At 36.4% G+C, this 16734-nt stretch overlaps 4 protein-coding genes across 4 annotated transcripts; 1 reads left to right on the top strand and 3 right to left on the bottom strand.

Moving 5' to 3' along the window:
- The first annotated feature begins 1824 nt into the window (after window positions 1-1824).
- LOC136276037 (uncharacterized) lies at window positions 1825-3495 on the top strand. The gene is made up of 6 exons (XM_066086754.1): window positions 1825-1923; window positions 2056-2177; window positions 2439-2443; window positions 2602-2819; window positions 2983-3114; window positions 3463-3495. Exons 1-6 carry the CDS (start codon window positions 1825-1827, stop codon window positions 3493-3495), a joined length of 609 nt encoding a protein of 202 aa, XP_065942826.1.
- A 2571-nt stretch (window positions 3496-6066) lies between these two features.
- On the bottom strand, window positions 6067-8109 carry LOC136276036 (uncharacterized protein PF3D7_1120000-like). Its single transcript, XM_066086751.1, has 2 exons — window positions 7183-8109; window positions 6067-6894 (listed from the first exon to the last, which is right to left on the bottom strand). Exons 1-2 carry the CDS (start codon window positions 7849-7851, stop codon window positions 6067-6069), a joined length of 1497 nt encoding a protein of 498 aa, XP_065942823.1. The 5' UTR covers window positions 7852-8109.
- Window positions 8110-12330: 4221 nt separating this feature from the next.
- Window positions 12331-13095, bottom strand: LOC136276035 (uncharacterized). Its single transcript, XM_066086740.1, has one exon. The coding sequence runs from the start codon at window positions 13093-13095 to the stop codon at window positions 12331-12333; it is 765 nt and encodes a 254-aa protein (XP_065942812.1).
- Window positions 13096-13768: 673 nt separating this feature from the next.
- On the bottom strand, window positions 13769-15151 carry LOC117687332 (uncharacterized protein F54H12.2-like). Its single transcript, XM_066086737.1, has one exon. It carries the CDS (start codon window positions 15149-15151, stop codon window positions 13769-13771), a length of 1383 nt encoding a protein of 460 aa, XP_065942809.1.
- Window positions 15152-16734: the final 1583 nt, after the last annotated feature.

The following is a 16734-nucleotide window of genomic DNA, read 5'->3' as shown; positions in this document are numbered from 1 at the left end:
TACGATTACTGATTATGATTACCCCATCCCTGCTCCGGATGTAATCATATATATCAAAAAAAATTCACAGCATCACCAATTCAAAAATTAATATGTTGTGTTTCATGTTTACACATATTAGTTAATAATTTAATCCTGGTTGTAACGCAGCATTTAATTGGATAGAAAAATTTTGCTAAATTTGTATAACATGACTGCGTTTTACAAAAACACTTACGACAAAGTCATGAACGCAGTTCACAATTCAAAATTTAGAATTCATATTTGGGGTCCGAAATTTTCAGGGGCATCTATTAGTGGTATTTCACTACCACTGTGAAAATATGGTGATGCAGTTATTAATGGTATTTGAGATTCGGGCTTATCACTATTCAATTGCATATAAGCCCGATTCACAAAAACCATTGAAAAGTGCATCACCATAATTTTACAATGGTAGTGAAAAATCACTAGTAGATGCCCCTGAAAATTTCGGGCCCCAAATATGAATTCTAAAGAAGATGGGTGGATAAGGCTTATAAAGTGCCCATACACGGTCGGACAAGTTACTGAAAATTAAAATATCAATATATCTGATTTTTGTTTTTAAAAATTATTTAAAACAATATATATAGATTTAACATATAATTGATTTGTAACCTAAAAATATGTTCAATACTTGGAATATGTTGACTCAAACAGGCGTATACGTATCAAAACCTGCAAATAGTGTCATTTCTTAGACCTCCAGGGCATTTTCTATCATAGAGTGGGTTTATGCTCCATATTTTTCTCATAGTCTAAATAAAGTCTAATGGAAAACAAACAGATTTCAATCAACAGAAACGTGGAGAGATGACCCACTATACTTTAAAATATAATTCTTGTATTCCAACAATTGAACGTTTTGAAAAAATAATACAAGTCCGTAAATTCGTGGCCAAAGTCACACATAGTATTTAAACAACCTACTCTCTTGTGTCTGAAATGGTTCAGTGGTTAGAGCACCTGACATAAACTAATCTTATAAATCTAGGGTTTTATATATTTAAAACTGAATATAGTTAGAAATTGCACTTTTGCAAACTTGTATAATGATATATTTGAATGGATTTAATTGGGAAAAAATAAATTCAAAATTGTTTTTTCACGACAGAATCGAATTGACAGAATGCTCGCTATCTTATCCCCCCATCTTCTTTTGAATTGCGAACTGCTTTCTAGAACACAGTTCACTATTCAATTGCAAAAAGGCCAAAATTTCAAAAACCAGAGAAGACCATCTCACCAAATTTTCATGGTGGCAGTGGTATACCACCAGTAAATGCCCCTGAAAATTTCGAGCCCCAAATATGAATTTTAAATTTTGAATTGCAAACTGCGTTCTAGAACGCCGTTCACTATTCAATCGCATATAAGCCCGATTCACAAAAACCATTGATAACTGCATCACCATATTTTCACAGTGGTAGTAAAATACCACTAGTAGATGCCCCTGAAAATTTCGGACCCCACATATGAATTATAAATTTTGAAAAATATTTCTCTACCTACTTTATTGAAATAGAACAATGCTTCCATCATGCTTGTGACTCCCGAATAAATTCAAGTAATAATCGAAATAAATGACTTTCACTCGTCACTTACACAAACATTAATTTACATAACGCTTTTCTAGATAAACAAAGATTAATAATCAACAGGAAGGAGAGACAAAGGATGACAAAATCAAAGTTGGCTGTCGAGTGGTTGAAATATTACGCAACCAGCTTCGGGGAGAAATTACCAAACACTTGTCAGATACATTTGCCCCCATGTTCAACCAAATTACATGTGTATGAAAGGATGGTATCAGAATCTCAAGTGGATTTTCCTGAACCTATTTCATATTCTCATTTCTTGAGATTGTGGAGGGAAGAGGCTTCATATATAGCCATTCCCAAGGTATACAGCATAGCATAACATAAACTCATATTAACTTCTCTAATCAAGATTACATGTACATGCAAACAATCTTTCATTACTTTGAAAAAGCTTTCTATTAAATGGAAAAGATAAAGATTTTTATATTTTTAGCACAACAGATTTTCGAAATGCGACACAAGTACTTTAATAAAGACCAAACTAGGAGAAACACGAGATCCTGCAAAGAGAGCAATTCTGATTGAAAAAAGAGAAAAACATCTTCGATTACAAAAGTAAGACGAGCATCATTATCATACACGAACATTACACATGTAAATAAATGTATGATAAAAAATTCTTTCATAATTTCATTTTACATGATATAAGACTGTAATTATACTTTAGAAAAACAGAAGAAAAAAATAGCATTGGCATTAATTTTTAGCTCACCTGAGCTGAAAGCTCAAGTGAGCTTTTCTGATCACATTTTGTCCGTCGTTCGTCTGTCTGTATGTCCGTCTTTTACCTTTTCACAATTTCAACATCTTCCTCAGGTGGGGTAAATTCAACGGGGGGGGGGGGGGGGGGGTGCAATTTGTTTACATAGGATTATATAGAGAAAAACTTTAAAATCTTCTAAAGCCAATAGCCTATAAAAGCTGTAACTTTAGTGAAAGCAATTTTAGATAGTGTAGAATCGAAGGGTTTATTTACCAGGCTCCGTCGTCACCAACTTTCCTCAAGTCAACACTCGCCTCAAATTTTTCTCCCCCAGACCAACCAGCATCCGAACCTCTGATGTGTACAACATCACAGAATGGCTGACCCCACACATTAATACAATAAAGAATCACTCTCGACCCCATGTCTTTAAGATAACATCGGACGAGTCTGGCAAGGCTAGACTCTTTTGGAAAGAATGGTCCACGGACAAGGTGACAATTCATTGAATATGTCACTTTTAACGTTTTAACTGGGTGGGAGGTGGAGGGGTTTTGAAAATTAAAGATAAATAATATTAAATTTTGGGATTATCCATAATCCTTTTATTCCCTAGAATATAAGACTTTTTCATAATTGTAATTTAACATGTTTTAGAAATGGAATGAGACTACTGAATACATCCTTAAATCTGATGTGGAGGGTGAACCTGACATCGTTGTCCCCTCCTTTGACGGAATACATGACAATATCGACAGACTTGAAAACGATGTCAAGACCAGTACAAGAGTTTCGCAAAGGAGGAGGACAAGAATGGTGGAATTGCTTTTTCCGAAATTATGATGCCAATGGTAATTAGACTGCCAATTGCAATCAAAATTAAATAAGAATTAAAATTATGATTACTTTTTTACAAGTGAACTTTTTGTTATTCTAGACACCAATCCATCATGGCCATTAGAGGACCTTGCTGCAGAAAAACGAAGTAAGCTGAAATTTTACATTGATATTAGATATATTTAGTTTAAATTTGTGCTGCAAATAAGATTTACACTTGTAATTGAAAACCTATTTTACTTGCCTTTTTTGTTTTCATTTGAAAAACAAATAAATTTAAAAACTGATCTTACATTACAGAGAAACACTCACATGCAAGTGAAGAAGAGTTAGGGGATCCCTTCACATTTCATTTACAAGAAGAAACCCCCATATTGCCAATAAGTTTATTTGTTAAGAACCTAATAATTATTTATTATTCATGATAATTGCTAAAATTCATTTTAGATTTTTCTAAAAAAAAATGCTTTGTTAACATAGGTTATATCGGCAAAGGCAGTTCCGCTTCAAAACCCAGGGCTGTCAGTAATGACGACTTTGTCCTGGTGGACATACCGAAATATGCCGGCGAGTGGCCCCAGCTGTGTCAAGTAATCAATGTGGCTGGAGACCAATTCACAGTACATTGGTATAGAGGTTCAAGAACTACCGCCTGGACTCCATGCAAGAGAAGAATTCAAGGAACCCGAGGAAAGCAAGAGGCATAGACAGAGAAAATTAACAAACAACAGATATGGTCCTCAGCTTTTAAACTTACACCTTCAGGACATATTCCCAAAAAGATAAGAGACGAACTAGAGTCGTATGAACATTATTAATACATGTTCATGTATCATCCTTAGTTGTATACATATTATTGTATATTAATATTTCATAAATATCAGAAGTGTTTCTATCGGGGGCAGAAATTTGACCATTCCATGTACATATTATATTGTGTAGTAATATTTCAAAAATTATATCAGGAGTGTTTCTATCGGGGGCGGAAATGTGCCCGCTCCATGTACATATTACATTGTGTAGAAATAATTCATTAATTATATCAGGAGTGTTTCTATCGGGGGCGGAAATTTGGCCGCTCCATGTACATATTACATGTGTAGTAATATTTCATAAATTATATCTGGAGTGTTTCTATCGGGGGCGGAAAGGTGACCACTCCATGTACATATTATTTTGTGTAGTAATATTTCATAAATTATATCAGGAGTGTTTCTATCAGGGGCGGAAATTTGACCACTCCATGTACATATTATATTGTGTAGTAATATTTCATAAATTATATCTGGAGTGTTTCTATCGGGGGCGGAAATTTGGCCGCTCCATGTACATATTACATGTGTAGTAATATTTCATAAATTATATCTGGAGTGTTTCTATCGGGGGCGGAAAGGTGACCACTCCATGTACATATTATTTTGTGTAGTAATATTTCATAAATTATATCAGGAGTGTTTCTTTTGGGGGGCGGAAATGTTATCACTCCATGTACTGTTTGTAAAATTGTTTAGTAATATTTCATAAATTATATCAGGAGTGTTTCAATCGGGGGCGGAAATGTTACCGCTCCATATAATATAGTAAAGTTTATCATATAAAATGATATAACAATGTAAAATAAATTGGTGTTAAATATTTTATTGGATTTTAAACAGAAGTGTATAAAAAAAATCACATTACGTATAAATGTAAAACATCTGCGTTTGATTTATAAACATATACATGTATACGCATTCTATTCTGATGTTCAAAAAGTGTTTGTCTTAAACACGAGTGTTCAAAAACCATTTATCAGCAATTACATGTTGATGGATATTGATTATACTGGAGGCAGTTGCTAATTTTGTTCTACAAAACTAAAAAAACATGACACAATCTTAAATATTTATAGCAGAGAATAAATATGCATACCTAAACAAGAAGTTCACTCAAGATCGTATAAAAAACGGTGACCATTACAATTATTGAGTATCCTACCCCTTTTTTTAACCATGATTATCATTTTCTACTTGTAAAAAAAAATTGGATATCGGCAGGGCCTCTGGCATTTATTCTTAAAGACCGAGCTGCTGACGTTATTTTGGAACAAACCATATGATTTCTATTCATTCAGAAATTATAATTGAGGTCATGTGCTATAATTGTAAATGAGGTGTGCACACACAGAGAGAGAGAGAGAGAGAGAGAGAGATTATATTAACATTCAATTTGTTATATTTACATTACACATTTAATCTGACGCGCGTGACTGAATTTGAAAGCATACACCGCTACATCTTTCATTAAATAATGATTCAATGCATCAGGCCACACCAATATAATTTTTTGTGCGTCGGACATCCAATAAAAAAAAATAGCGGCGGACGAGCTATTAAATAATCACTGATTAAATTATATTTTTAATTTAGTTATATTTATAAAATAATTTTTATTATAGTCAAAATGTTATAGAAAACATCTTAATGTTGATCTGTTTAAAAGAGCAAAAAAAAATAATAATAATTGACACACGCATATATATATATATATATATATATATATATATATATATATATATATATATATAGACTACGTGTAAATATTACACTGCAACGTTCTGTACTGATCTCCCTTACTTAATATGACGTCATAATCACGGTGAGTAGTATAAGGCTCCTAGATAGGGGGGTCAAGTGAGGTCAAATCCAAAATGGCGTCGAATATTATTTAGGTCAAATCCAAAATGGCGTCTGAATAAAGGTAAACAAAGGCAGTATAGACAGAACAAGTCAAATTTTATTCAATTCAAAGCAAATAAAATGAACAAATGAACAAATGAACATATATACAGTGTTTAAAGGAGAAAAATGTTAATAAAGAACAAATTTTTTCACTCGGAAACGAATTTTTTTCACTCGGAAACGTTCATTTTCTGATATCACACTCGATTTTGTCAACGCCTTTGAGGGTTTGATCCGTGAAATAGATCGAGAAATAATCATTTTCGTTGAACTTCGCGGCCATGGACCATTTTTCAGTGGCTTGTTCCTTCGGTCCTCCGTTCAGATAGATGTTTGGTCCCAGGAGTTTGTTGAGTTCTTTGATGTTGAGTGTTTTTTTCAGCTGAATTTCCCCGCTGATATTGTGGGTTCTTCCGTTTCTGACGAAGCAGAATTTTTTGCAATGTTCGGTGAAGAGTTCCTTGAGACTTTTGAATTTTTCTTCCGTGGCGATTTTGGGTTCGACATAGATGCTCCATGCTTCTCTTGGTTCTCCTGTGGCTGCTGCTTTCACCCATTCTTCGGCTTCGTTGAAAGTTTCTGTCATATCCTTGATGTGGGGGAGGATTTGGTCCAGTATTTCTGCGAATATTTTGACGTTTTCTTTGTTGTCCATCTTGAGTGCGTCGACTTCTGCTTCCATGAGGGCCAATTTTTCTTTAGCTTTTTGGATTTGTTCATCAGCTTTCTGTTGAATTTCTCGGATGAAAGTTGCGGCTTCTGTGGTATCGTATAAGGGAGTGGCTTTCTGTACTTCTTCTTTCATTTTTTGGTTGATATTTTCCATTTCTTTGACATGCTGTTTGTATTCTTGGAGCTCTTTTTCTTTTTCTGTCATTTTTTTATCCAGGACTTTTTCTTTATCTTGGATTCTTTTAGCATCGCTGTCCATCCAAGTGAACAAATCGGCTTCCATGCGAGTTATCATGTCATTCTTTTGTTGGAGTTCTTTTTCTTTTTCAGCCAGTTTTTTCTCCAATTCCTTGGATTTTTGTACGTAATCGATGTCGAGCCAAGTTTCCATTTCGCATTCCATGCGTTTCATTATTTCTCTGTTTTCTTGGAGATTGTCCTTCAATTCCTGCAGTTCGTTTTCTTTTTCGGTCAGTTTTTCTTCCAGTGCAGTATTTTTCATATCTGTTCTCTCTATCTCGTTTTCTAGTATCCAATTGAAGGTTTGTAGTTTTTTGTACTCTTCCGCGGAGAAGAATAGGGGAGGAGCTTTTTCTAGTTTGTGGATTTTTTCTTGCAGTTTTTCGACTTCTTCTTCTAGTTTGTCTATTTCTTTATCCTGTTCGTCATTTTCTTTTTCTTGCTCTTCAATTTCTTTTTCTTGCTCTGCGACTTCTTCTTTCAAATCCTCAATTTTCTTAGTGGCTTTTTGATTTTCTTTGATGGCCTTTTGTAGTTCTTCTTTGGTGATCTGCAGTTCTTTTTCCACGTCTCTTTTCTGTTGTACTTCTGCTTCAGCCTCTTCCTTTAATTTTTCTGCTAGAATGACGTCCAATTTCAGCCTGTTGAACTCGTTTTCTGGGTAATAGTAATCCTTGAGCAGGTCTTGTATTTTGTCGTAGAGAGATTTTGTGCCTGTTCCGGGTCCAAAGGTTCCTGTCACTAAGTTAGGGTTTTTAGCCAGTCTTCTTTTTTCTTGGAGGACGATCATTTTGTAGAATTCCTTGTCTTCCTGCTTTTCTCTTTTCAGTATGTCTAAGTAAGTTTCTCCGCCATCATTTCTGGGAGGCTTTAGAAGAAAATCTGGTTTTTCTTCTTTTTCTTTTTTCCCGGCGAATGAGAATCCCAAAAACTGCCTGTCTGGTTCAATCTGAACCATTTCTTCTTCTTTTGGTTCTTCTTTGATTTTCTTTTCCTCTGCCATGTTGCTGAATTTCTCTCTGATTTTTTCCACGATAAGGTTCTGAAGGATGTCCATTCAATGGTGTGAGGAACTGAAGAGAAACGCTGTGTTATATACCCTCCGTGTACGTGACTTGAGTCAATGCAGCTGCGACGTAAACAACACCTGTGTGACCTCGCTAGCTCTGTGTACGTGTTTGGAGTCAATGTAGCTGCGACGTAAACAACAGCTGTGTGACCTAGACAGCTGTGTGACCTAGATTATAATACTCTGACGTAGCTGTCTAGCGACCTTGATATGAGTTCGTAAACATGTTTTGATGAATATAACTATAGCATTATTAAATATTTTTTTCATTTTGGATCCTTCCCTTGAAAGCGAGAGAAATGAATGTAGACGAAAGCATTTTGTTGAATAAATCTCGTTTGTTGAGATATAAGAGAAAGCGATTGATCGATGAAAATTTAAAACTTTTAAAGAAAAAAAAAGCGGTCAGAAAAGCTGTTAAGAAAAAAGTGGTTTCTGACTTTTACAACGTTAGATTAGACAGGGGGCGACAATCTCGCAAATTTAAAGTGAAACAAAATGTATATACAGTCAGCTTTCGACCTTTCCCTCAGAAATAAGATAGCGGTTTTGTGAAACGTTTATTGAGCGACATGTTGAAAGAAGTGAAAGAGCGCATGCAATGTAATCCTAACGATTATTTGAGATTGAATTTGCGCCATCCCTCTTTAGATTCTGAGATTTGGTATGAATTTACTCAATCAAAGAATTTGAACGAAGCTACTATTTTGAATAAAGTTCAGGCAGTGCAGCAATCGAAAAAAGATTTTACTATTACGGACGGATCTGCTGAATTTGAATTGTTTCACGTCAAATATCCTCAGGGAAGCGGAGGTCAAAAAGTCAGACATCTACATGCTAATAAAGACAAGTTTAAAAAAGGAAAAAGATCTGTATTGAAAATTAAAAATGTAGGTGATCATCTCTGTCTCCCTCGAGCTATTGTTGTAGCTCGGTTACACAGCCAGCGCCCCTCGGATCCCTTGGAATTGCCCCGTTGGAAAAAACAGTGGGATCGTATTAAAAGGAATGATATTCTTTCCCCCCAGCAGAAAAAAGAAGCTTTAGAGTTGATGAAAAAAGCTCATTGTGATGCTAATTTGCCCTGCGGTCCCTTGGAATGGAACAAGTTACAAGAAGTATTGCTTCCTGAATATCGATTGAAAATATTTCAATTTAAAACGGTCTCTTCTCGACTGAAATTAGAGGCTATTTACAAAGGAAAAGGAAATGGAAAATGTTTGAATGTTTTGTTGGATGATGAACACTACGATACTATTTTGTCTATGCCTGGATTGACCGAAAAGCAATATTACTGCGATTATTGCGATGTAGGTTATAGTCACATTGAAGATCATAGAGTCAAATGTCCTTACCTTTGTTCTTTTTGTTTGGGGGACACCCCATGTATTTCCGATGGGAGTAGCATTGTTTGTTCTGATTGTAAGGGGTATTTTAAAAGCAAGATTTGTTATCAGAGACATTTAGAGTCTTACAGTAAAAACTCTGAAACTAGTGTATGCAGTTTAATGGATCGATGTTCTCACTGTCAAAAAAGATTTGTAGAGAAATGGTCGAGAAAGATCACCAATGTTTTGTTCAAGTCAAACCTACTCTGAAAGAGAGAGGGAAAAAACTTCAAATGTACATTTATTTTGATTTTGAATGTACTCAAGAAAATGGAACTCACGTCCCTAATTTATGTGTAGCTCATCGTGTGTGTCAGTATTGTGATCATTTAAAGGTAGATCAGCCCTGTTCTCACTGTGAACATTTAGGCCCTCGACGCCATTTGTTTCGTGGTTCTGAAACTTTGAAACAATTCATGGAATAGCTTTTTCAGGCCCAGCCTCACGCTACACAAAAAAGTCAATCTCAGCTTTTGCACGAAGGGGCCATTGTCATAGCTCACAATTTCAAGGGATACGATGGGCAATTTTTTTTGAATTATTTGGTGCATACTGCATGCACAACTCCCTCGGTGATCATGAACGGAACTAAGATTTTATCTATGGAAGTTCTTGGTTTGAAATTTATAGATTCTTATAATTATTTGCCGTTTGCTTTATCAAAAATGCCTTCGGCTTTTGGATTTGAGGAAATGAAGAAAGGATATTTTCCCCATTTTTTTAATACGGAGCAAAATCAGAATTATGTGGGTCCCTATCCCCCCGCTTCTTATTACAATCCTGACGACATGACTTGTTCTGGACGAAAAGCTTTTTATGATTGGTATCGGCAACAAGAAGGGAAATTGTTTGATTTTCAAAAAGAATTCGTAGATTACTGTATCTCTGACGTAGACATTTTACAACGATGTTGCGCTCAATTTAGAAAGACCATACAGAGTTTGGTACAAGTCAATCCTTTTTAAGAAGCCATTACTTTTGCCAGTACTGCTAATTTAGCCTATCGAAGGGGATTCATGCCTGAAAACAGTATTGCCATCATACCGAATTTGGGATACGACCCAGCCCGACAATTTTCAATGAAAGCTTGTCGATGGTTAGCTTGGATGAGTCGAGACGGGCGGAGGATTTATCATGCTAAAAATGGGGGAGAAATAAATTTAGGTACCTATACCGTAGACGGGTACGATCCAGAATCGAATACCGTGTACGAATTTCATGGATGTTACTGGCACGATTGCCCTCAATGTCATTCTGATTTAGAGAATGAAAATCATCCTCATCGAGTCGATTGTACTTACGGGACGTTGTACGAACAGACTTTAATTAGAGAACATCATTTGAGAGAACAGGGGTATAAAGTAGTTTCTATTTGGGAACACGATTTTGATTTGGAAATGAAAAATAATTTTGAATTGCAAGAGTTTGTGGGCAATTTAAATTTTCAAGATCCTTTGAATCCTAGGGAAGCTTTGTATGGGGGGCGCACCAATGCCACGCGTTTATTTTGTACCGAGGGAGACATGAGATATGTAGACGTTTGTTCTTTATATCCTTTTGTTTTGAAACATAGACCTTTTCCCATGGGTCATCCAGAAATTATCACGGAGAATTTTGAGGAGATTTCTAATTATTTTGGGTTGATTCAATGTCAGGTTTTACCCCCTCGGGGTCTCTATCATCCCGTTTTACCCTATCGTACCGGAGGAAAATTATTGTTTCCCTTATGTCGTACTTGTGCCCAAAAACTTTGTCAAGATTCTCAGTATCGCTGTCAGCATACGGATTCTGAACGCTGTATCACTGGAACTTGGGTGACTAGCGAACTTCAAAAAGCCTTAGAATGCGGATACCAGTTAAAGAAAATTTACGAAGTATGGCATTTTCCAGAAAAAAGTCAGGATCTCTTTCGAAGTTACATTGACACGTTTTTGAAAATCAAACAGGAAGCCTCTGGATATCCTCCCGATTGCGAGACCGAGGAACAACGGGTAGCTTACATCCGCGACATATTTGATCGAGAGAAATTGATGTTGAACCCTATAGAAATCGAGAAAAATCCCGTAAAACGAACTATTGCCAAGTTATTTTTGAATTGCTTGTGGGGAAAATTTGCTCAGCGCCTTCAATTACCTAAAATTGAATATTTGAAAGAAGAAGAACAATTGACGAGAATGTTACAGGACAGCACTCTTGAAATCAAAGGAGTTGAGTTATTAAACAATTTAGAACAACCCGAACGAGATTTGATTTTGATTAATTATCTGGAAAAACAAGATTTCATCGAAGACTGCCCCTTTGGAAACGTGGTGTTAGCTGCTTTTACTACTGCTCATGCTCGTTTACATTTATACGACACCTTAGAAAAATTAGGAGATCGGGTTCTTTATTTCGATACCGACAGTATTATTTATCAGCACGTAGAAGGCTTGTATAATCCTACTATAGTCAATAGTTTAGGAGGATGGACCGACGAATTGGAGGGAGGTCATATTACCAAATTCATGTCTGGTGGCCCTAAGAATTATGCGTTTGAAACAGATACTGGAAAAAGCGTGCAAAAAGTCAAAGGCCTTACTTTGAATCATCGAGCTTCTCAAATCGTAACCATGAAGGCTTTAGAGAAAATGATTTTTAAAGAATTGGATGAAGTGACGGTCACTTATCCTCATAAAATCCAGAGAACCAAGAGACATGAATTATTGACCAAACATTTTACTAAGAAATATCAAATTGTATATGATAAACGGCAGATCATTGATGATTATAAGACTCTTCCTTTTGGTTATTAAACCTGTTTGTTCAAATAAAATATATGAAAAAATATCACCTCTTGTTTTTTTTCTTAGGACCAGAGTCCTCTTTATATGATAAAATAATAAACAATGGATTTCAAATGCAAAAAAACTTTTAATTGGAAACTCAGCAAACAAACATACAACATATTTACATGATTTTTTGAAAGACATTTAGTAGTGAGAAAAAACATATTTACCATTAATGATTAAAGAATCCAAAAAAACTTTTAGTCACATATATACACAGATTGATTTTTTTTCACACGGATTTCACACGGATTTCACATATTTTTAATTCTTTCCATCACTCTGCACACTTGGAGCAGTTTCAGGAGTTCCTCGTTGTTCCCAAGCATTTTCATTTTCAGGTAAGACTGGTAGAGTAATTGTCTTTTAGCATCTCGTAGTTTTTTCCTACTTCTTTCTTCTTCTTGTTTTTCCTCTTCTCTTTTTCTTTTCTCTCCTCCCAAACGGTTGACCATTTTGCTGTATGTTTCGCAATTCAGCCATAATCCCGTCAATTCTTCTTTGGCTTTCCCGTAATCCGTACAAATTTTGTAAACCCCGCTTATTTTGTCTGCTTTGGCTCCCTCGATTTCCTCCAGCTCCTGTTGACTCATGTTCTCTACCAATTTGTCCGTGTCGATTTCTTCTGCCATAGTTTGCATCTCGATCCAGTCACCGTCCTCTTCAGTGGCAGTGAGATCATTTAATATTTCTTGGAAATCGGATGCGACCACTTCTAAGGGGGTTTGATCTGTTCCCTCCTCCATTTTCTCCACCACGAAAACTTCTGTCTCCGCCTCTTTTCCTCCTTCTTCTATTTCCTCCTCATCTGTTTCTTCTTTCTCTCTTTCTCTCTTTCTTCTCCTTCTTTCTTTTCTTCTTCTTTCTCCCTCCTTCTCTTCTTCCTTCTCTCTTTCTTTCTCTTTTTTCTCTACTTCCATCGGTTCAAATATTGAGGGAGAACATTCGACTTTTGGCATCATGTATCCAACACCGCCGTCCGCTAAGGGTACCGCGATCACGGCTCTTATCTCTTCCATTTTATTGTTGCGTTTTACTTTACTGTGGCACTTCCCCATGAAAATTGTGACGAATAATGATTTGAGCTGTCTTTTTATATCCTCTCAATAACGAAAGTAGTTTGTTTCTCGCTACCGGACTACGTGACGTGTCACAGCCAGGTGTTTCATTCACGAGCTGAACTAGGTGCCCTCTCTTGCCAAGTCTGATCGTAACTCTTACAGCATTGACCTTTGTGCGTTTTAGGTTTTTTATAGTTTTCATTGAACCATTGTCTCACGTAGCGATCTGTTTGTTTTGGTGTCCAGTGTTTAGGAAATAATTGTTTTAATACTTTACGGCCTCTTCTATGACGATGATGTAAAAAATAGACACAATATTCCCCGCACACTTTACTTGTAAAATCTTGATAACGTCTTCCATTATATATCATGTGATGACTGTTTCTTTCAATAAATTCTTGAATTTCCTTATACAAGGGGGGAAATCCATAAGAATCGAAATATTCGATCGTATCTCCGTCTAAATATAAACACACCCAATGAGCTCCCGGTTTATCTTGAGGATCTGTGTTTATGACCATGGCTTTTTCTTTAAAATTTAAATGTTTAGGAATGATATCTAGGGCATAGACACCTGCAAAAGAAGATCCTAAATCTGCCTTTAAGACTTTTTTCAATTGATAAGTATCCATTAATAATCAGTGCTGACTTCTCTTTGTTTGTTGATTTCTAGCACGTTATCAAATTCAGCGTAGACTAAACAATTCAGAGTTTCTGCCGTGTTTTCTGCAAATTGAATTTCGATTCTCAAATTTCCTGTTTCAATCAGATGAAACTTGTCTAGCTGTGCCTCCTGATCTTTGGTGAAATCTATACACCACAAGGTGTAGCCGTCTTTATACTCGTCGAAACTAATTCCTGGGGCCCAATCGGCACCGAATTTTCCCAGTCCTTGATACAGGCTCAAGTAAGATCTGAGATACAAGTCGTTCTCGAAATCCGGCTCAAAGGGTCGGGTACTGATGGTTTCTCCGTTGATGGTGACATCTAATTTTTTGACTTTGCAGTTTTTGAAATTGAACGGGTTTTTGTTGGTAGTGCCATTGAAAGCGTCAATAGCTACCAGACCCAAAACGATTCGTTTTGGCATTTGCCCTTGAAACAGATGATCGCTGATTTTGGATTGGGTTCCTGTAGGAATGGTGAACGTTTTAACGTCTACCCGTCTTAGGGGATACTTGGCCGTTTCTACGTTCAACCTCTCGTTGACAGTATTCAACACGGCTGCAGTAGGTCTGACTTTTCTGACCCACAGTAACACGTTCATAAGTTTTATTTTTCCTGTACTCCCTGCATTAGTCATCATGTAAAAATCAGACTTCGTTCGGTTAAATCTCAAACGAATATCTACTCCGTTGGGAATGAATTTGTCCTGTTGAAAGAGATCTAGATACAGACGATCGATTAAAGTAATCTTTTTGCTGTCGTGGATGACATTGTGGCGCTTTCTCAACCCGTCGTTTTGAGAACCTACTGGGTAGGACAGTGCCATATTTGCAGGAGTTATGGTGATTTTGTCATTATTCACATTATATTCTGATTTACCTAGAGTTGCAGTCGCTGTATTACAATCATCCATATGTCCTGCCGTGTCTTTTTCCCACAGACTGCAAGCGAACATTTGAGAGTCTAAGGTTTCGGGTCTGTAAGAAAGTAATTTCTCTAAATAGGCTTTGTAAGGATAGGTATCTGTTCCTGGGGTAACGATTTTACCATTCAGAGTGAGATCGATTTCTGAGAACAAAGAATGTATGATGTTATTCACGGGAGTGGATTTTCCCGCTAATCCCTCTAAATTAGTGCCATCGGCTTTGGTGAATTTACAAACTATTTGTAAATAAGTCTGTGAGAGATCTATGTATTCGTCTCCCTGCCCCTGAATATCGAATTCAATGGGAGCTGTATCGGAATCGAGGGTACTGGAAATGGGATAATATTCCATCCATTTCGATTCTTCCAAGGCTATGTTGGTGGGGGGAACCTGGAACAATTCTAAATTGTCCATCCCACACATGCATGACTCTCTGTGCATCATTTTTGAAGCTTAAAAAAGTGTGTGTGTGACTTTTGAATTAAGGTACTCGACTGTCTAGGGTGAGGGGTCTGACTCTCTTTTTATAGGGGGCATTGGTCAGTCAAAAATATCCATGAGTCTTGCTTTTTTACCTGTTCCCACTTTTATTGTTCTTTTTCTTTTTTTAGTAGGTCCTCCCTTCGCTAGAATTGTTTTCTCTAAAAAAATTTCTGCTTTTTGAATGCCTTGTATGGCTCGGGCAACACCCGCTTCTTTTATATTTTTTCCTTTCAGGACATCTATGCCTGTTTTAGCAGCAGTCTGTATCGCTTGTTTAGTTCCTTCTTTATTGATTATTTTAGCCCCTCTTTCAATTCCTTTTTTTATTCCTTTTTTAATTCCTCTTCTTAATAGCGATCGGGTTCCCTTTTTAATTAATTTAGGGAGTTGTTTCATTCCTCCTTTGACTAAGTCACTGACTACTCCTTCGCCTCTTTGTTTTCTTCTTCTTCTTTTTCTTGTCCCACTACCCCATTGATTTGGCATTAAGAGATTAACTTTTCGTTCAATAGCTGAGGCTAGCTTATTTTTTATCATTGGTATCACTTTACCACTAAGCACTGAACCTATGATAGGAGATCCCATAAGGGGAAGCTTTTGTCTTAGAAGACTATCGGCTAAAGGAATAGCAATATGTTTAAGTCTATTACTACTCCTGACTCTTAAATTATGTAAAATGGTATTTTTACTGGTGTTCAGACCTTGGGTTAGGGCATCTCTAACGGCTGCCCCATGTAAAAAAGCATTTTTACTGACGTTAAAACCTTGTTTTAGGGCATCAGTCACGAAACCTTGTCCCGTTTGTTTGTTTTTTTTCTTTCTTATCAAACCTCCAACAAAATCTCCGACGAGAGGTGCTAAGGCACTGGCCGCTACGGACCCTCCTAATTTAAAAAGAGTACCTAAGCCTCCGTGACCTCTTTGGTGTAATAATCCGCTATAAACATCCATCAAGACTGAAAAATATACTTAGTGATTTCTCTTTTTATATCATTTTGAATTAGGGTCTGTTTCTATATCTGTATCTTTTTGCTACTATTCTTCTTCCTCTCCCTCGTTGAGGGAGTAATCTAGAGGAAATTCTAGAAAGTGCCATTCCTGCTACCGTGGGGGCAAGAGCACTCATTAGAGCTGGTATAAATTGTACAAATCCTCCTTTCTGACCCCTTCTTCTTCGTCTATGTCTATAGGCCATGTTGATTGATAATGAGGTCAAATTATAAATAACTCTCTATTTATATACTCTCAATATCGTCTGATACATTCAATACACCAACTAAATATCAAAATTGTCGATATCGTTAGAGTAACAATCAGAATCCACAGCTCCATGTTTAAAAGGCTTTTTTAAAATGAAGTTTTATCACCGTTCTTCCACTTAAAAAAGGAAATACGGCTCCTAAAGCTGTTCTGATCTGAATTTCAATCGTGTCAAAATGTTTCTTACTCAATTTCAAATATTCTACTCTTCTGGGTTCCCACACAAATTGGTATTGATCCCAATTGGGCGGGTGAAATGCGTG

Source organism: Magallana gigas, chromosome 1 (assembly GCF_963853765.1).
Source record: "Magallana gigas chromosome 1, xbMagGiga1.1, whole genome shotgun sequence".
Classification (NCBI taxonomy): Eukaryota; Metazoa; Mollusca; class Bivalvia; order Ostreida; family Ostreidae; genus Magallana; species Magallana gigas.
The sequence above is the reverse complement of the archived record's forward strand: the minus strand, read 5'-3'. Positions and strand labels throughout refer to the sequence as shown.

Excerpts from the sequence above, each read along its gene's own strand:
- LOC117687332 (XM_066086737.1), bottom strand. The coding sequence starts at position 15,151 with ATGTGTGGGATGGACAATTTAGAATTGTTCCAGGTTCCCCCCACCAAC.
- LOC136276035 (XM_066086740.1), bottom strand. The coding sequence starts at position 13,095 with ATGGAAGAGATAAGAGCCGTGATCGCGGTACCCTTAGCGGACGGCGGT.
- LOC136276036 (XM_066086751.1), bottom strand. The coding sequence starts at position 7,851 with ATGGACATCCTTCAGAACCTTATCGTGGAAAAAATCAGAGAGAAATTC. Across the intron at positions 6,895-7,182 it reads TAGACAAACTAGAAGAAGAA|AAAAAACTGGCTGAAAAAGA; the intron begins GTCGAAAAACTG and ends AAGGAATTGGAG.
- LOC136276037 (XM_066086754.1), top strand. The coding sequence starts at position 1,825 with ATGGTATCAGAATCTCAAGTGGATTTTCCTGAACCTATTTCATATTCT. Across the intron at positions 1,924-2,055 it reads CATATATAGCCATTCCCAAG|CACAACAGATTTTCGAAATG; the intron begins GTATACAGCATA and ends TTATATTTTTAG. Across the intron at positions 3,115-3,462 it reads ATGTCAAGACCAGTACAAGA|AGAAACACTCACATGCAAGT; the intron begins GTTTCGCAAAGG and ends CTTACATTACAG.